Source organism: Arachis stenosperma, chromosome 3 (genome assembly GCF_014773155.1).
Source record: "Arachis stenosperma cultivar V10309 chromosome 3, arast.V10309.gnm1.PFL2, whole genome shotgun sequence".
Taxonomy (NCBI): Eukaryota; Viridiplantae; Streptophyta; class Magnoliopsida; order Fabales; family Fabaceae; genus Arachis; species Arachis stenosperma.
Window position 1 is genome coordinate 7,821,717 of NC_080379.1, and position 21,178 is coordinate 7,842,894.

At 37.4% G+C, this 21,178-nt stretch overlaps 1 protein-coding gene across 1 annotated transcript; it reads left to right on the forward strand.

Annotated features, from left to right (window-relative positions):
* The first annotated feature begins 14,303 nt into the window (after positions 1–14,303).
* LOC130970685 (uncharacterized) lies at positions 14,304–17,375 on the forward strand. Its single transcript, XM_057896844.1, has 3 exons — positions 14,304–14,830; positions 15,235–15,420; positions 16,965–17,375. The coding sequence occupies exons 1-3, from the start codon at positions 14,330–14,332 to the stop codon at positions 17,250–17,252; spliced, it is 975 nt and encodes a 324-aa protein (XP_057752827.1). The 5' UTR covers positions 14,304–14,329; the 3' UTR covers positions 17,253–17,375.
* Positions 17,376–21,178: the final 3,803 nt, after the last annotated feature.

Sequence of the window (21,178 nt, forward strand, 5' to 3'; positions counted from 1 at the left end):
TATATATTTAATTTAAATATTTTTATTACAGTTTAAAATATTTTGAGAATTTTTTGTTTGTTAATAAATTAGAAGATATTTTTGTCTATCATAATGGCTATCATTTTTTTTTGTGACTTAAAAGAAAACAAACAACAGCAAAGAAAGAAATAAAAATAAACAAAAAACTGCTTAAGAAAGACAATCTCGCTGAATACTACTCTCAAACTCTTTTTAAAACAACGGAAGCTCCATTTGAGGAGAAAGAATCCTCATTGCAGTCTTTGCCATGATTTCTGCTACTGTGTTTGCATCTCTCAAGATCAACCAGAGATCAGCACGTCATTTCCAAGACATGATATCTCGGATCTTTAACACCAAAGGATCAATAAAATCAGAGCAATCCTGTAAATTATTGACAATAGTGAATGCCTCCACACAGTCTGACTCACATATAATGTCTCTTTGCCCCCAAGTCCCATGCTAAAAGAAAGCCTCTTCAAATAGCAAGCAACTCTCCTTGCAAAATGTTACGATTATCAATTGTTCCCAAACAGTCTCGTTGCAACTTTCCCTTCCAATCTCTGCTAACACAAGCAAAACCAACCCGAACACCATTGTCAGGATAACTAGCATCATAATTAATCTTAAAGTACCCACTGAGAGGAATCCAAGAGCCACTAATGGTGAAGGGTATAGACAGTTTTTACAAGTCAAAAATATTTCGGAGTTCCTTTTTCAAGGACAAAGTCATACCAGTCACCTTGTCTGTGGTCTAATGATCGTGAGGATGAAAGATCTCGTTATTCCTTGAACGTCAAAACCACGAGAGACCAGAAAAGAGTCTAAAGGGGCGTTGTTTGCTATTATGTACAAACCAACTCATTAAATCCACTAGTTGACCGGAGATCCCCAAAGCTTGCCAAACTAGCTGGGCTTTTGGACAATTCCGAATGCAATGTAAAATCGATTCTTGACATGAAAAATATCGTGAACAGCTATCCGTGTGTAAAATCCCATCCTAAAACGAAATGCAGCAGTAGGAAGAGCCTCTCGAAGACATAGTCAGGCAAAAAATTTGTACTTTTCCAAAACATGTTGACGCCAAAGCCAAAGCAAATTACCCCTATCCTCCCAACTAAACATCTTTTTACTAACCCACAAATAACCGAGCATCATAAACCTTTAAAGCTACACCAGTCCAACACCAACCGACCTCTGAACCAGCTTGAACATTCGGATTGTAAAAATTAATGTTATTTTACAGAGACTATTCAAAGAAGAATAGATATTCTCATGATTTTACTGTCCAGATGACTAAGATCTAAGATCCTGAGATCCGAATAAAAAATATAAACATAATCCATCTCATGACACAGTCGTCCCTCTCTTTTCCATTTAGAAAATCAAACATTCTGTTCTAAATTCCCAATGCACCAAATAAATCCTTCATTCAGGATATTAAAGTTCGAAAATTAATATCACATTATTTTCTATTTAATAACACTTCATTTTAAAATAAAAAAAGATATAAAAATATAACCAAATTAAAAAATATTGTAAAACAAAATTCTTGTCACCTGCATATTTCAGTTTTCAAGGGATCACATATTTAATCCATCTCTGGCTTCCATGTGATCCAAAAGTGGAGGCTAGTACTAGTGTACTAGGCCCTCGATTTTGGTAGCCAAGGAGGCAAGGACTAGTATAAGCCTTTGCTTCATAAAGAATTCTGAAAACCATTCACTGTGGGCTAATTTTGTTGACTTGTGAGCCCAATAATCAAACGTTGAGAATGGAAGGAGGGTCCACAACCTCACCCAAAGCCCTATCCTAATGGAAACCATGGGACCACTTTCCATGTTAGTGTCCTTACGAAGAGCGTTCTAGACAACTAATTTAGATTAATGGAATAATTAGTCTTTTCATCTATTTAAATAAGTATTAAAATTTATATCATATATTATATATGTTGTTCATACCCTGGCCCAATACAAAGGCCCAGATCCAACTAAAAGGCCTAACCTAAGGGATTAGAGCCTAGCTAAGTGCCGACCTTCACATAAGAAGTCGGTATCAACCACGACTTGGTCTGAAGAGGTCGGATATGAGATTAGCCGACAGATAAACACTCATTCAAATGGGTAACCGCCCCTAAAATCTCTCTAACCGCCTCATAAAGCCATATCTTAACCTCCCCAAGATAATAGGGACGGTTACCACCCTAAAGATACGGCACTACACCAACGGTGGTTATTGGCTCACCATTATAAATACACTGACACCCCTCAGGTATCTCTAAGCCCAATACTCTCTAGACCTGCTCACACTCTTGCTAACTTAGGCATCGGAGTGTCTTTGCAGGTACCACCCCCCATTCACACGCGAGCACAAGTCGGACGGAGCCTCCCGAGTTGCGAACCTGCCTGGAGTCCTCCTCTATTATACACTTGGGCCGCCGAACGCCATCCATTGGACTAATCTCCGGTTACCTACCGTAACATTGGCGCCGTTGCCGGGGACCCGCGAGATCATCCCTCGATGGCAGAAAGATCCCATGAAGAAGGCCATGTCGAAACGGATTCTGAGCAAGAGAACCTAGACATGGGCAATGACAATGAAGACACAGCCCAACATCAAGACAATGATCAACACAGAGAGGGTACCTCCGGAGTAAAGAATCCGAAGGTAAATTCCTCAGATGGGCGTGAATCAGAAAAGGAGGGACCATCCCACGTAGCTGAACTAATAGGATTGGTTCATAGCCGCCTGGAGCAATTGGAGCAAGAGCGGGAGAAACAAAAGGAAACCGAAAGGTACCTTAAAGAGGAGATGGAGCGGCGAAAAGAGTTAGAAAGAAAACTCTTACAGCTAGAATCCTCCCTCAAGAACTCCCGCGACGAAGGCGAAGATCAACTCCCGGGCGGAGAAGATCCCTTCAGCGAGGACATAATGAGGGCAAAAGTTCCAAGGAACTTCAAAAGCCCTGATATGGACCTCTATGATGGAACTACGGATCCAAAGCATCACCTTAGCAACTTCAAAAGTCGGATGTATCTAGCTGATGCCTCCGACGCTACGAGATGCAAGGCTTTCCCGACCACCTTATCGAAAGCAGCGATGAAGTGGTTCGATAGCCTTCCCCCCAAGATCCATCACTAGTTTTGAAGACCTCTCAAGAAAATTCTTGATGAGGTTCTCAATCCAAAAAGATAAGGTAAAACATGCACCCAGCCTCCTGGGAATAAAGCAGGAGGTCGGAGAGTCTTTACGAGCCTACATGGAAAGATTCAATAAGGCATGTTTAGAGATCCAAGACCTGCCCACAGAGGCAGTAATAATGGGGTTAGTCAATGGACTCAGAGAAGGTCCCTTCTCACAGTCCATATCTAAAAGACACCCCGTCTCTCTAAGTGATGTACAAGAAAGGGCCGAAAAGTACATCAACATGGAAGAGAATGCCAAGCTAAGAGACCTGAGTTCGCGACCTGGACCCACTTCCTCCTCTAGGGAGAGAGAAAGGGAAGGCAAAAAGAAGGAAGAACTCGGTCTTGAGAGGCCCAGGAAGTATCACTCTTATACTCCTCTAAAGACTTCTATAGTGGACGTATACAGAGAGATTTGCAACACTGAAAGGCTGCCACCCCCAAGACCTATTAAAAATAAAAAAGGGGGAAGTCGCAGCGAGTATTGCGAGTACCATAAAATATATGGTCACTCCACCAACGACTGTTACGACCTCAAAAATGTGATAGAAAAGCTGGCTAGGGAAGGTCGGCTTGACAGATATCTCATGGAGAGGTCGGACACCCACGGAAAGAGAAAGCGAGATGATATGGACAGGAGAGATCCTCCACCACAGACCCTTGAGAGACACATCCACATGATCTCAGGAGGATTTGCGGGAGGTGGAATCACCAAATCTTCTCGCAAAAGACATCTCAAGAGAGTCTACCAAGTCGAGGAAGAGACACCCGACTTCCCCACCATCTCATTCACGAAAGAAGATGGGCAAGGGATAATCCCCGGGCATGATGATCCCGTGGTGATAACTATGATCCTAGCCAACGCCCATCTCCACAGAACCCTAGTAGACCAAGGAAGCTCAACGGACATCCTTTTCAAGCCCGCCTTCGACAAACTAGGGTTAGATGAAAAAGAGTTGAGAGCTTACCCCGACACCCTATATGGGTTAGGGGATACGCCAATAAAGCCGCTGGGATTTTTACCCCTTCACACCACCTTTGGAAAAGGGGAAAAATCAAGGACTCTGAGCATAGACTTTATAGTCATCGATGAAGGGTCAGCCTACAATGCCTTAATCGGCAGGACTACCCTTAATCGTCTTGGAGCAGTGGTATCAACTCCTCACCTCTGCATGAAATTCCCGACTTCAGGGGGAATAGCAACGGTGAGGGGAGATCAAAAATTGTCAAGAAAGTGCTATAACGAAAGCCTAAATCTGAGAGGAAAGGGCAAAGAAGTCCACACCATAGAGTTGGGTGGAGCAAGAACCAGAGAAGAACTACGGCCCCAACCGGGAGAAAAAACCGAGGAGATACAAGTCGGTGAGGAGGAAGGAAAAAACACCTACATAGGAGCCAACCTGGGGGAAGCCCTGAAACAAAGGTTGGGTGAACTCCTAAGAGCTAATTCCGACCTCTTCGCCTGGAAGGCTTCCGACATGCCCGGGATCGATCCCGAGCTCATGTCCCATAGGCTCTCGGTTTACCCAGGGTCCCGACCTGTACAGCAAAGAAGACGCAAGCTCGGCCCAGAGAGGACCTCCATAGTAGAAGAGCAAGTATAGGCGCTCCTGGAAGCCGGCTTTATTAGAGAGGTCAAATACCCAACGTGGCTAGCCAACGTAGTGCTAGTCAAAAAACAAAATGGTAAATGGAGAATGTGCGTCGACTATACCGACTTGAATAAGGCATGTCCTAAGGACCCTTATCCCCTACCGAGTATTGATGCCCTGGTAGACTCCAGCTCAGGGTACCAATACCTATCATTCATGGACGCCTACTCGGGATATAACCAAATCCCGATGCATGAACCCGACCAGGAGAAAACATCGTTCATCACACCAAAAGCCAACTATTGCTACGTGGTCATGCCATTCGGACTGAAGAATGCAGGAGCCACGTACCAAAGGCTGATGAACAAAGTGTTTTCCCCCCATTTAGGGAGCTTAATGGAGGTATACGTTGACGACATGTTAGTAAAAACCAAGCAAGAAGTCGACCTCTTAACCGACCTCTCACAAGTCTTCAACACTATAAGGTTGCATGGGATGAGACTAAATCCCGCAAAATGCGCCTTCGCAGTAGAAGCAGGAAAATTTCTAGGCTTCATGCTAACACAAAGAGGGATTGAGGTCAATCCCGAAAAATGCAGAGCCATCCTAGAAATGAAGAGCCCGACTTGTTTGAGAGAGGTTCAACAGCTTAATGGCCGACTTGCAGCCCTCTCCAGATTTTTGGCAGGATCGGCACTAAAATCCCTTCCATTATTCTCCTTATTAAAGAAGGGATGCCAGTTTGAATGGACTCCGGAATGTGAGGAGGCGTTCCAAGAGTTCAAAAAATTCTTAAGCCAACCTCCTATCTTAACCCGACCAGTACCGGGAAAAGACCTTGTCCTATACCTATCCGTGACAAACAGGGCTGTCTCATCAGCCCTGATCAGAGAAGACGAGGTCGGTCAACACCCGGTCTACTTTACCAGTAAGGTTCTATAAGGCCCTGAGCTAAGGTACCACAAACTAGAAAAGTTTGCCTACTCCTTAGTGATAGCCTCACGAAGGCTACGACCTTACTTTCAGGCTCATACAATAAGAGTCCGTACAAACCAACCCATGAAGCAAATCCTCCAAAAGACGGATGTTGCAGGGAGAATGGTTCAATGGGCGATAGAGCTCTCCGAGTTCGATTTGAGATATGAAACTCGGACAGCAATCAAAGCCCAATGCCTCGCCGACTTCATTGCAGAATATGCAGGAGAACAAGAGGAAAAACCGACTACATGGGAGCTCTATGTAGACGGATCCTCCAACAAAACAGGGAGCGGCGCAGGTATAATATTGGTAGATGGAAAAGGAACCCAGATAGAGGTCTCCTTAAAATTTGAATTTCCGGCTTCAAACAATCAGGCAGAATATGAAGCCTTGATTGCCGGATTAAAGTTAGCAGAAGAAGTTGGCGCTACAAAGGTGATGATCTACAGCGACTCACAAGTGGTGACTTCCCAAATAAGTGGAGAATATCAGGCGAAGGACCCCAATATGAAGAAATACTTTGAAAAAACCTTGGAACATCTGGGGCACTTTGCGAAAACCGAGGTTAAGCACATAACTCGGGATCTAAATAGCAGAGCTGACGCCCTATCCAAGTTAGCAAGTACCAAACCCGGAGGGAACAATAGAAGCCTGATCCAAGAAACCCTCCAAGAGCCCTCGGTATCAAAAACAGAGGATCAACAAGAGGTACTTGAGGTAGTCGGCCTAAACCTCGGATAGATGAACCCCTTAGTCGAATACCTGAAATTCGACATCCTCCCCAAAGAGGAGAAAGAGGCTAAAAAGATCCGAAGGGAAGCACAACATTATACTTTGGTGAGAAATGTCCTTTACAGAAGAGGGATATCAACGCCATTGCTGAAGTGCGTACCGACCTCAAGAACCACCGAGGTGTTGGAGGAAGTACATAGTGGGATCTGCGGAAACCATCTCGGAGCAATGTCGCTGGCCAGGAAAATAATCCGAGCAGGATTCTATTGGCCGACCTTGCAGAAAGAGGCAACCGACTTTGTGAAAAAATGCCAGCCATGCCAGATGCATGCAAATTTCCACGTGGCTCCTCCAGAAGAGCTCATCAGTATAACTTCCCCCTGGCCTTTCGCAAAATGGGGAATGGATTTGTTAGGTCCTTTTCCCCAAGCACCAGGGCAAGTCAAATACTTGATCGTAGGAATAGATTACTTCACAAAGTGGATAGAAGCAGAACCTCTAGCCACTATCACCGCTCAAAGAAGTCGCAGATTCCTCTACAAAAATATTATCACAAGGTATGGAATACCTTATTCCATCACCACAGATAATGGAACCCAATTCACCGACGCCACCTTCAGAAGTTTGGTAGCCAGTATGAAAATCAAACATCAATTCACCTCGGTAGAACACCCACAAGCCAATGGGCAAGCCGAGGCAGCTAACAAAGTCATACTGGCAGGACTGAAGAAGAGACTACAGGAAGCAAAGGGAGCTTGGGCTGAAGAACTCCCTCAAGTATTGTGGGCTTATAGGACGACCCCCCAATCTGCCACAGGAGAAACACCCTTCCGACTAGTTTATGGCGTAGAAGCCATGATTCCTATAGAAATCAGTGAGCAAAGCCCAAGGGTAATTCTCCATGATGAGGTCGAAAATGTACAAGGGCACAAAGAGGAGCTCGACTTGCTCCCCGAAGTCCGAGAAAATGCCCAGATAAGAGAAGCTGCACTAAAGCAAAGAATGACTGCGAGGTACAATAAAAAAGTCATTCGAAGAACATTTGCTACAGACGACTTGGTCCTAATCAGAAATGACATCGGAGTCAACAAATCAGGAGAGGGAAAACTCGCCGCGAATTGGAAGGGACCGTACAAAGTCAAAGAAGTCTTAGGAAAAGGTTATTATAAAGTAACCGACCTAAATGACAATGAGCTACCGAGGTCGTGGCATGCTTGTAATATGAAAAGGTACTACAGTTAGAAGCGAACTCTACTCCCTGATGTACTCTTTTCCCAACTTCACGATTTTTTCCCAAAGAAAAGGGTTTTTTCTGGAGAAGGGTTTTTAACGAGGCATCATAGTAGAGGCTAAGGGAAAATAAGCTATCAAGACCCTTAGTAGCAAAAAGGTACCTTCCCAGTTAATAAAGATCTTTTTCGTTTATTATATCTCTCTTAAATATCCTTCTTTATTTTTATAAGTCTTTCTACGAAACGCGCCGACTTAAGCTCGACAAAACGTGAAAATCCCATGAACCGACCTAACATGGTCGTCAGGATGAAACGACGAGGTACAAGTCGGCGTAAAGAAGTTATATGAGTTGATCGTATTAAACTCGGGAACAGTCCGACTCATAAGTCAAAGACAAGAACCCGAGTAGAAAAACTCGGATATATTTCGAGTAAATGAAAAACGCATCGCAAAAATAACCTAAGTCCTAAAAACTCACTAAAGCAAAAGTTGAGTATAAAGGATAACAAAAGAGATATCAAAACCTGGAAAAAGTCCAAAGGTTGCATACAAACCTTTGAACGAAAAGGGCTTGAGAAAACAATACAAGCTAACAAAAGGTTTTTTCAGAAAAGATCAAACATATCCAAAACAGAAAAGCATATGCACGCACAAGGTAACTTAAACCCTTATCCAAAAAAGGGCATTTATTTTAAAAAAAAACCCTTATCCAAAAAAGGGTACGGATCGGAATATTTTGTTTATGGCCTTAAAAGGCCAGAAAAAGAGATTGTTCACAAGCACCAACAGATAAATAAAGTTTAAAAAAGGGGGGACCCACAGGCCGGGCCCCCATATAGCCATAAAAATAAAGAAGTCATTTTTTGATCGGAGTAGAGGAATCACCACCACCAGGACCAGGAGGAGGAACGGAGGAAGAACCCGAGGCATCCGTAGGACGAGGAGGAGACTCGATAATTCTCTGTCCCCGAGTCTACAGGTCTGACTCGGAAATGACCTCGGGGACAGGAGGATCAACGATGGCGCCATCAATAACTATCTTGTCGGGATGTAAAGGAGAAAGGTCCAAGTCGGGAGCGATAACTCTGACTTGTTCCAAGAAAATTCTCCAAGACTCCTCGGCACCATCGGCAATAGAGTCCTCCAACTCGGCGTATGCGTTCCGAGAATTCAGCAAGTCCTTCCTCACGGCCACAATATCTTGAAATAAGCTGTGGTAGCTGTCTTGCGCCGTTTTCCTCAGATTCGCCTCCAAGGTGCATTGGGCCCGCAGCTTACCCTCCTCCTCCTTCAGGTGATCCCTCTCCTTCCTCAATTTATCCCTCTCCTCCTTCAACTCCTTCTCATGCTTTTCATAAATAAGAATCCTCCCCTCTAACTCCTCAACCCTCGAGGATGCCCCCAAAGAGCTGAGGGGAGCCTTTTCAAAAATGTCCAAAAGTTTGCCACAAACACCCGCCGCCCTAAAACTCTCCTCAGCCATGGTGGTGAGGTGGTTTCGAACAGAAACATCATCCATGCTGATAAAAGGATAGATGTTCTTTCGGACGAATGCCATAGCATCCGCCTTAACCCCACCATCGAAGGAAGAAGAGCCAGACTCTAAAGTCTTGCGCTTCTTCTTCTCGGGCTCGGAGAGAATTTGGGCAGAAGGAGGTGGTCGGGGCAAACTCGAGGAAGAAATGACAATGGGTTGAGAAGGAGTGCCAGTATTCTTAGGAGGAGGAGGTGGAGGAGGAGGAGAGGTGATCGCCCCGGACCTAGCCCGGGACTTCGCCTTGGCCTCTCGGACCCTTTGGTAGGCCTCCTGAGCGTTCTTTTTTGCCATATCTACAAAAGAAACAACCGAGTTACAAGTCGGTAAAATATAAGTCGGCGGAAACTACTCGGAAATAAAGAATGCATGCACTACCTATTTGAGATTGAACGAAAGTCGGTGTTCCCTGAAGAATTTTTCTGGTATCCAAGTATGGGGACCTCCCCCACGCTTCTCGGTAAAACCCTACAATGGCCGCCTCCACCTCATCCAGGTCATCGGGACCATATTTTTCACAAGAGGAAGGCGGCGACCAATAAAAGGGGAAGCGGGGGGAGGAATGCTCATCCAGAAAAAAGGGATGGTGACCCTCTACGGCTTGAACTTTGAAAAAGAAGTTTTTAAAATCATGGAAAGATTCATCAAAAAGGGTGAAAATCCTCCGACCTTGAATGGCTCGGAAGGATACCCATTGCTGTTTATTGTTATTGTTGAGCCCACTAAAGGGCTTGGTCACATGGAAGAGAAAGAAGAAAATCTTTAGAGAGGTCGGAAAGTCCAGAGCATGGCTTATAAATTGATAAATCTTCAAAAAACCCCAAGAATTGGGGTGAAGTTGAGTAGGGGCAACATTACAATGATGCAAAACAGATATCTCAAAATCTGAGAAAGGAAGAAAAACACCCAAACGGGTGATCATGCACTCATACATAAAGAAAAAATGAGGGGCCTCCTCATTTTCTCTCCCAAAACAGACCCGGTCTTCAGGACCCGGGATTATCAGTTCATATTTGGGCTCGTCCTCCTCTGAAGTACAGAGCCTGTGATGAGTGCGAAGATGAGTGATGAACTCAGCGTCGACCAACGGTACCTCCCCAAGGACCGTAACATCTACCCATTGAAAAAGAACGTCTACGGAAGCCATTTTTTATATAAAGAAAAGTGGCAGAAACCTACAAAAAGGGAAAAAGAAAAGGAAAAATCAAAAAACACGGCCTCTAAGGAGAAAGATTCGAAACTAGAATCTATAGGTCAACCTATCTACTGGCAAAACAAAACATGCAAACAAAAAGCATGACATGAAAAAGGCAAAGCTAACCTTTATCCGAAAATGAGGGTTGAGGAAGAACAGAAATCTTTGAACGCAAGGATGCAGCACGAACAAGATAAGGAGAAGTTTGAAAGATTGCAGAAACGGAAAATGGAAAGAGAGGGAAAGTATTTATAAATACGCTAAGGGGCATAATGGTAAAAAACGAGGCAGTCATTAATGAGACTGCACCGTTACCAAGGTCCTTAATCCCTAAATGATCCCTCAACGGACACGACGCTTGAATTGACGTAACTGTCAGAAACTAAAGGTCACGAAAATCACGTCGGTTTCCAAAACCCGTATTCTTTCAAACAAGTCGACTACGCACCCGAGTTGAATACTTGAACCCAAACTTTGAAGAAAATTTGGGCTCAAGTAGGGGCACTGTTCATACCCTGGCCCAATACAAAGGCCCAGATCCAACTAAAAGGCCTAACCTAAGGGATTAGAGCCTAGCTAAGTGCCGACCTTCACATAAGAAGTCGGTATCAACCACGACTTGGTCTGAAGAGGTCGGATATGAGATTAGCCGGCAGATAAACACTCATTCAAATGGGTAACCGCCCCTAAAATCTCTCTAACCGCCTCATAAAGCCATATCTTAACCTCCCCAAGATAATAGGGACGGTTACCACCCTAAAGATACGGCACTACACCAACGGTGGTTATTGGCTCACCATTATAAATACACTGACACCCCTCAGGTATCTCTAAACCCAATACTCTCTAGACCTGCTCACACTCTTGCTAACTTAGGCATCGGAGTGTCTTTGCAGGTACCACCCCCCATTCACACGCGAGCACAAGTCGGACGGAGCCTCCCGAGTTGCGAACCTGCCTGGAGTCCTCCTCTATTATACACTTGGGCCGCCGAACGCCATCCATTGGACTAATCTCCGGTTACCTACCGTAACATATGTAATAATTTATTAATTAATAAAATTTTTAAATAAAATTTAAATTCATAATAAAATAGTCTTTAATATGTTAAAAAATTCAAATGTAGTCGACTTTATGTGAAGTTAATAGTTGAGAACCGTTAGATAATTTAACTTATTTGACTAAATTTTCATCTAACAACTCTTATCTATCAACTTCACGTAAAGTCAACTGGATCTGAATTTTTACCTAAACTAAAAAATACTATAGAAAAAAGAAATAAATCTTAGACTCACTACTGCCTGCGCAAATCCGCAAACCAAGACTAAAACCTTCATGTCTTTTAATGCATGAAAAATTGTCACCCAAAACAAAAATGCATGAAATTTGGCCCCACACTCCTTTTTGATCATGCATTCTTAAACTCCACAAAGGTATTTATTTATTAAGAATATTTTCTTTTTCAAAACAGGGTGAATTAGTGTCCTATCGCACCCATAACCCTTGAAGCCTATATATCAACTCTAATTCTATTTCAATTCAAGTATTCAACCACTCACTCGGAAAGAGAGGACAAAAGAAAAACGTAGCTTAAGAAATAAGCCACTCACACAAAACAAAATAAGTCAGATACACGAGGAAGGTAAAACCTTCGAGTTTAGTGTGCTTGTCTCTGCTTCCCACAAATCACCAAAGAATTTGAGTGTTTGGAATTGCGTGATAAACCCCCAATCCACCAAAGATTGTACTACTAATATCAAAGTACCAAAAATTAAGAATATTTAATATGTACTTAACGAAGAAAATTAATATTTCTTTTGCATAAACGATATGGTTTATAAATTTGTGACGAGGTATAAAGAATGGACTTGAAAAGGCAAAATAATAAGCCAGAGAAGTTTAACAAAGACGTAAATGATATAATATCTTATTTGCGGAAGCCATCTTTCCAAATAAATTGGCCTACTATACAAGAAATGATCAGATTGAGTAAGAGAAGATATGCTATAAATAAAGCCATAAATATATTTATTGCCAACGCGTTCAAACAAATTTTTCAACGCAACAGCACAAAAAGGGCACACCTTCTATGACGAAAATTCTATTTACATTAAAAAATAAAATCAATTATATTATATATTTTTATATAAATATATATATAATTTAATTTATTTTAAATATATATTTTATATTTTAATATATATTTTATATAAGTAGTTAGTTTTAATATATATATATATATATCTAACATAATTATTTCTACAAATACATAAATTTTTATTTTTATTAATAAAAGTTTTAAGTGTTACATATATGAATTGATAAAATTAATTTTGTACAAATAAATAAATAAATTATCGTTTTTATCTATATAAATTCACAGCTTTCTATAAAATAAAATTAACATTTAAGAAATTTTGTGATTATAAAAAATATATTTTGTGAATATAAACTTAATTTCGTTCGATTGATAATTTAAACCTTTTTCATTGTATTACTAAATCAAAACTTACCAAAATAACTGATATTCTTTAAACTTCTAACAGTCACACATGATTATTACTTATAATTTTTTCAAAATTATTGGATGAGAAGTTTAGAACAAATATAAGGAGACAATAAGTTTAATAAATAATACAATTATGTATACAGTAATTTTTTTTATTTGTAATTTTTGTATGGATTTAATATATTTTTATTTTATTGGACTAATTTTAAAATATATTATTCACATTATTTATGAAAGTCATTGCGTACCAAATAAAATCGGATTGATTAAACCCTTTTTTACTTGGAAGTTTGAACACAGTAAAGTTGAAACTTTATAATAACTTAAAGAATTTCATTAAGGAGTCAATTGAGTATTTATACAATGTGTATAATGAGCTATTTATTTGGCCTTATATGAGTTAAAAAATGAATATCCAGATAAAAATATTATTAATTTCTCAAACACAATACACCCATATCATCCGGAATAACCATCCAAATACCAAAGATAATAAACATTCGATATCCTATTAAATCGAACATTCCTAAAACTTAAAAATTTACATCTTCAAAATCCTTTCAGGCATAATGTTATCTACATTGGTCCATGATTAGTTGGAAGTTAGTCAACAATGAAAGGTAAATTTTATTCTATGTGTAATTTTCCTTATAACTTAAAAATTAGGAGAAATTAATTAATTAATTAATTGATGTAAAATTTTATATGATCAATAAAATGTATCATTTTTTTATTAACATTCAGACAATTTTAAATATTAAAAATTAAATACTAAATTATAAATCTTAAATTTTAAAATTTGATAATATAAAAATAAAATATTAATTATTAGTTAATATTAATAAAAGATATTGTTATTAAGTAAATACATCTATTATTTTTTCATATAAAATTGATAATTGAAAATTATTAAATAATAATTTAATTAAATAATTATTAAATATTAATTTCTATAAAAATAATTATACGTAAATTTTTATTTTATTATTTATATTTTTTTAAATTAACTAATTAAATTAATTTAATAATTATATTATTACTCAACTTAAATAAATACAGAGCATTGGAATTATATTTTGCATATACAGTAATCTGTTAGTCAGCCGGACGGAGAGATATGGTGAAAAAAATATTTGTCTTGTCTTAATTAATTAAGAGGAGAAAGGGCTAATTAAGTTGAATATTTGGTGTAGTAACCTTTGATAATATGTGACCGTTTTGTAAAGTATATTTAAAACAATTAAAAAGCTTCCTATTCTCTCTTCATTTTCCACTTCTGTGTATCTCTGCGACTGTGACAGGCTCTGTTCATAACTCATAAAAGCACACGCAAAGCAAAAAACACAGACAAAGAAGAAGAAGAAGAAAACAATGGGAGGAGTTAGAATGCACACGAAATCCGACTCCGACGTAAGCATCGACCAATCAACATCGTCGCCACCGCGATCTCCACGCCGCCCACTCTACTACGTCCAAAGCCCATCCAACCATGACGTCATCGAGAAGATGTCGTACGGCTCCTCCCCCGCCGCATCACCCCAGCACCACCACCACTACTATGTCTGCTCTCCCGTCCACCATTCCCGCGAGTCCTCCACCTCTCGGTTCTCCGCCTCCCTCAAGAACCCTAGCCGCCACCCTCACCACCACCACCACACCTCCTCCTCCTTCGCACCCTGGAAGAAGCTCAGCCGCCACGATTCCGAAGCTGCCGGTGACGAGGACGACGACGACGACGACGCATATGATGACTCCGGCCGTAACATCCGCCTCTACTTCTGCTTCTTCCTTCTCTTCGTGGTCCTGTTCTCCGCGTTCTCTCTGATCCTTTGGGGTGCCAGCAAGAGTTACAAGCCTCGCGTCACCGTTACGGTAACCAACAAACGAAACCTTCATTTTCTCCGAGTTGACTCGGTGGTTTCATCCGAGTTGTGACTCGCTGTTTTTACATTTTGTTTAAAATTCTTGTGTACGAGTGATTCATGATTCATGCATTGAGGTTACCACTTACTTTCAGTAAAGTTTTCAGCTGGTGAGAGACATTATGGAGTATATAATTACCGAATTGACCTTCCCTCTGGCCCTTCATTCCTTTTTAACTTTGATTTAATGTTGTTCCGTTGTTGTTGGGGTTTGAATAATGCAAATCATGAGTTTCTGAATTGAATAATAATATTTGTGGGGCCTAAACGCGATCATTGTTTGTGTGTTCCCTTGTGCTAGTGCTTAGTTATTTGGAGTTTGGATAAGAATATTTATTAATAAAGAAAATGCAGAACATGGTGTTCTGGAATCTGAATGTACAATCTGGGAACGACGGAACGGGGGTGCCAACGGATATGCTGTCATTGAACTCAACGGTGAGGATCTCATACAGAAACCCTGCCACCTTTTTCGGCGTCCACGTCACCTCCACCCCTCTTCAGCTCAACTATTATCAACTCAAACTAGCCTCCGGCCAGGTATCATATATTAATATTTTATTATTATTATTATTATTATAATTTCTTGATTGACTTTAGAGTATAGAGATTGGAAGGGGCCGTTTGGGAGGGGCATGGGGCATGGGGCATGGGGCAATAGAGAGCAGAGGAGTGTATTGGGGAACACAGACATACTGAAGAAGGGTTCTGTTTGATTGGTTCTCTTTTGTTGGCTTTTTTGTTTACTGAATAAAAACTAAAAAGCCTGCTTTTCCTTCTCCTTCTTCTGGATTCATCCTTTAACCTAGTTGTGGGGGACCTACTTGTCATTGGCTATGTTTTGCTTGGAAAAAAATTGATTCCTTTCTCTTCATCAAATCCTACACGCACCTTTCTCTCTCTTTCACGTGGGTTTCACGCCCATTTTAATAGGAATTAGGATACACCAGTATTAATTTGATTACACTACACTAGGCCATAAAGAGAAGCCCCATTCCAATTACCCACAGACATTCCTACTCTTATTATTATTAAACTCCTCTAAAGTGCAAATTAATAAAGAAATAGAGAGGAAGAAAATAGAAAGAAAAAGAAAGGAAAGAAATTGAGTGAATTTTTTTTTTTTTTAGATGTGTTTGGATGGAAGAAAAAATATAAAAGAAAGAAAAATATGGAAGAAAAATATGAAAGAAATTGAGTGAATTTTTTTTTAATATTGGAGAGAAAAAAAAACTGGTGGATCCCATCAGGTTTTTTCCATCTATTTTTCTTTCTTTTTAATTTTTCTCCTCAACCAAACAATGAAAAATAATCATTTTTCTTTCCATTTTTTTTCTTCCCTTTTCTTTCCTTCCATTTTACTTTCAATCAAACATAGCCTAAATGAAGATAATAGAACTCACGCGATAGTATTTATAAATTTAATATTGGTTAATTTCTTATTTTATTCGGTTATAATTTTTTTTTTAATTTTAAAAGCTCTTTATTATTGTTATTATTATTAGAGTTTAATTTTAATCAGTCACATTTGTTTATCGGATAATTACATCTGATTTTCTGATGATCATTCGCTCATTCAATCTAAAAGATAGTTATTTTACTAACATGACAATATGTAATTAGATGTGTGAATAAAATTATTTTATAATATCAAAATTAAATTATTAATGTTATTATTATTATTTCTCTTCAGTGTTAACTATAAGGGTCTTCAACTTCTTCACATTCCCATTTCTGGATTACAATATCATAATGTTGTTATTGGATTTGGATTTGAGTTCCAATGTAAAGTGCCATAACTCAGATTAAGTAATTTTCTCCACTCTTGTTGAGATAGTGTTAAAGTATCTAAAATAAACTACTTTATATGAGATTATATTGAAGTATCTACACTTATTAGTTTGTTGCTTTAGCCCTCTCTATGGAAGGACATCATGCACTTCTATAGTTAACTATTTTGAATCAACTAATTTATCTAACATTGTCTTCATCCATATCCTTTGATTTTGTTAATACAACAAAGAATACATGATCAATTGCTGTTACCTATGAAAATGACTCTTGCGAATGGAATGATATAACAGATGCAGAAGTTCTATCAGCACAGGAAGAGTCAGAGGAAGCAAGTGGTAGTGGTGTTAGGCCACCAGATTCCACTCTACGGCGGGGTGTCGGTTCTCGGTGACACGAAACAGCACATGGAGAGTGTTGCATTGCCATTAAACCTCACATTTGTGGTGAGATCAAGGGCTTATATCCTCGGAAGATTGGTCAAGTCCAAATTCTACACAAGAATCCGATGTCCGGTCACCTTGCATGGCAACAAACTTGGAAAACCTCTTCACTTGATCAATTCATGTCTCTACGATTGATTTAATTCTCTTCTCCTTGGGCGTCTCTCTCGCATGTAAAGATATCGATCTTTATTTTTTTTTGTTACCCATTGACTCTGTTACTAGAACTTGTCGTGCCAATTTTAGTGTAAATCGTGTGTTCAATTGGATGTTGTTTGTTTCTAAAATTGCAGTCCATGTTTATAATGTTGACGAATTATTGACAGAAGCTGATAAAAGTGTTTTAAATTCTTAATAGAATAGAGATGAAGACCAGGATGATAGAGCTCAGCAGCAGAAAGCCAGAAACAATATAAATATCTACACAAAAATAATATGGAACTACTCTCAACACAATACGAAAGCAACTATCAATAATAAGTAAATATATTAAGTAAAGCAATAATAAAAACACACTAAGATCTTAAAGTTAAAAAAATTCTTTTAATATAAGAGATAAAAAATACGAGTTATTTCATTAGCCAAATGAAAAGCATGAAAATGAAAAAAATACCTAAAATAAAAAAGCTGCTGTGCTCTGCCAATTTTTTTCCCTACAAAACTCAAATCAACATCTCCAGTGTCCATAATAAAGAACCAAAGCAGACGAACCGAAAGTCTAAATTTTACTTCGACAATTCTATTTTTCTCTTTTCTCTTTTCTCTTTTCTTTCACTCTATGATTGCTCTCTCATTCTTTCAATAACCTCTAAAATCTGATTAGAATATTGGTACTTGCGTGTAAAAAGACACCTTCAAAATTTTTGAACTTGGACTTCACAGAGGTAGAAAAACAAGCCCAACAAAAATAAAATTGTAGTTCTCTAATGCACTCTGAATGAGCTATATGTTGGTTTGTTCTATGAAATTAGCAAGATGACATAAACATGAAAAGAAACTATGCATATCAGTTTTTGGAGTCGAAAATCGATGAATAACTCGAGATTTTAGTTGGTATAATATTTTGGACTTGATTCTTATCAGGGATTACAAGTTTTTGAAATTAGAGAAGTCCAAAAAAAATGGGGAAAGAGTAGAGTGTAGAGATGGCGGGTGAGATGCGAAAAATTTAATTTTCAACCCAAACAAGTTAATATAATATATAACTCAAGTCCAACAAAATATAATAAAATAACTAAATTTTATATTAATAAAAGTAACTAATTAATTTTCGATATTTAATTGGATAATAATATAAACCTTTTACACTATTACATATCGAAATTTAAAACTATATATAACGAGGATACACTTTTGTTAACACGATTTTTTTTAAACTTATTATTTTTCGTCTTTATACGCTTGTATTACCATAATTATTAAATTCGGCCAGAATGAGTGCAAGTGAACTAATTCGAATCAAGTTGATCAAACTGTATCCATCAGACCATTAATATATTTACATACTCAGAAGTCAAAATTGTATTTTTGTGTACACATGGACATAAAAAATGATCTAAAGTCTGTTTTGTAACGCGGTTCTTCTTTCATTTGAGAAACCAATGAATAATAACAATGGACATGCTATAAATTGGTTATTAATTAATTAACAATTAACCTTCAATGACTTAACTTAATTCTGCTAGTTTAATTAATTAATTAATTAAATTGGTTCATGTTATTAATTACGGTTTGAAGAAATTGGCATCGAGACGTTTATCAATTAGAGTCTTCAAAGCAGAAGCTATCAAAAGAGCAGCAATAAACATTCCTAAGCAACCAAAAACAACGTTGAAGCACCAAGCGAAGCTTCTCGTACGAGGTTTCTTAATGGCCACTCACATGAAACATGGATATGCATAAGACATTGGCACGAATGCAATTCCACGAAGAAGAAGTGATAGTGATGGTAGGAAGGGGAACGCCACGGCTACAAAGAAGGTTAATCCTCCAAAGAAAAGACGAATGCATGTTTTGACCCATCTTGGACACTTGTTCTTCTTTCTGGCTGTGATTTTGAATTCAATGTTGTCAAAAAAATGGCATCGCATACACTTGGTAGCTGCTCAGGCAATGTAGAATTACCAAAAAGTACATTGCTCCTATTGTGAACTTCGTTACTTGATGCGCGTGCATGTGTGCAAACGAACTTAATAGCCCGTCTTTTTCAATCTGCAACAAAAGAACATACATACATTAAGTTTGTCAAACTAATATGTGTTAATTTTGATGCATTCCATTTATGAGGATATTGAAAAGGAGCATCATACAATTCAAAAAAGTGATGTTTTATTTAAGTAGCTGAATTTGTTACTTCATATTAATTTTACAAAAGGATTCAGTTTCTAATGTGAGTATAGTTATTTGAGATCACACATCTCTTCTTGACAATTTTTTCTCCATTCTTCTATTAATCCTCTATTAATGCTAAAGATGTTAGATCCATATTTTTATGATATTCATGATTCTAATCAAAAATCATATTTTATTCATCTGAACTTTTAAACTTGATGTACATTCATTTTTATTCAAGTATGCAACAGGATTGATTTCACTTAGCTGAATAAATTTATTACCAAAAAATAAAGAAAAATACATATTGAAGATTATAAGTTTCAAAGACATTATGAAGTTTAATGGTTATGTTTTAACCAATCCATTTACTATAAAGTGGGTGCCAAATAATGTGGAACAAAATGAACAACAAAACCAATAAATTAAATTAAAAAATTTAAAATCAAATTTAATTATTTGTAGAGTTATTTTGGTTTTCAATCCAAACAAGTTTCATCTTTTGCCTATATATAATGCATGAATAATTAGTTGAAAGGAACATAAGAACACAGAAATATCATTTGCTTCTAATTTAAGTTTTAGTTAGTGTTCACTCTTCTTGTAAGTCATTTCACAATGCTCCGATTCTTAGTTCAAGTCTTCCTTACAAGCAATTTTTTTTCTTTTATTTTTCCATTATATATATCTCTTTCTTTTTTTTAACGTCATCCGTCTTTATTCTTTTACTTTTATTTATTTATTTATATCTTGATTTTATATTATAATTATAAATAATATTTCTTAAGTTTATAATTAGAAAGGCAAGCTAATAATTTTAAATTATAATGATTTATTAAATGAAATCTAATTATAAAATAATAAATAATATTAACAAATGATTTCATACTATTTTAGTAATTTTAATCTTTTATAATACAACAATATTTTTTAATTAAATTATAAAATAGATAAACTAATTCCACATGATTTATTCCATGAGTAGTGTTTATTAAAATAAGTCTAACGTTTTAATTTTCTATGTTATTGTCAAAATGTGTTGCACAATAGAATAAGTGATATCATAAAATTTTAAAAAAAAAAGAGCTTTTGTTAAATTTTAAGTTTATCATTTTATATTTTTTTATCAATTTTTAACATTTTTTAGAAAAAATAATTTAGAAATTAAAAAAAAATTATTTATTGTATTTTTAGATGTTGTTATGTTAATTATAATTTCTATTTTTTTATATAATTTATTATAATTCTATAATTAGGAAGTTATAATGATTGAAAGATAAAAAATATTAATACTTTTAATTTGAACATAAATAATTTACATATGAATTTAAGTTTTTGAAAAAAAATTAGTTTCATGACACATAATTTATATGTTAATTATATGTTTGGCTCCCATAAAAAAAATTTTCAAGATCGCTTGTTCAAAGTAAAAATTCCAATTGCATCCAAATTTTGGTTTCGTGTTTGATCACATTAACTTATAACTGTATAATAATATGCTTTAATTGCAAAAATACTCACAGTACACAAAAATAAAAAAAAATCATAATAAACAGTAACAATTTACAATAACTTTCAACAAACAATAATCCTTCATACAGGTGTTTTATGCCAACCAAACAATCCCTCATACAGGTGTCTTATGTCAACCATAGTTACATTAAATAACAAAATATATTTTTAGGCTTAGTTCTCACAGAATAATTAGATATACATTTTATTACCATAATTCA

Excerpts from the sequence above, each read along its gene's own strand:
- LOC130970685 (XM_057896844.1), top strand. The coding sequence starts at position 14,330 with ATGGGAGGAGTTAGAATGCACACGAAATCCGACTCCGACGTAAGCATC. Across the intron at positions 14,831-15,234 it reads AGCCTCGCGTCACCGTTACG|AACATGGTGTTCTGGAATCT; the intron begins GTAACCAACAAA and ends AAGAAAATGCAG. Across the intron at positions 15,421-16,964 it reads TCAAACTAGCCTCCGGCCAG|ATGCAGAAGTTCTATCAGCA; the intron begins GTATCATATATT and ends ATGATATAACAG.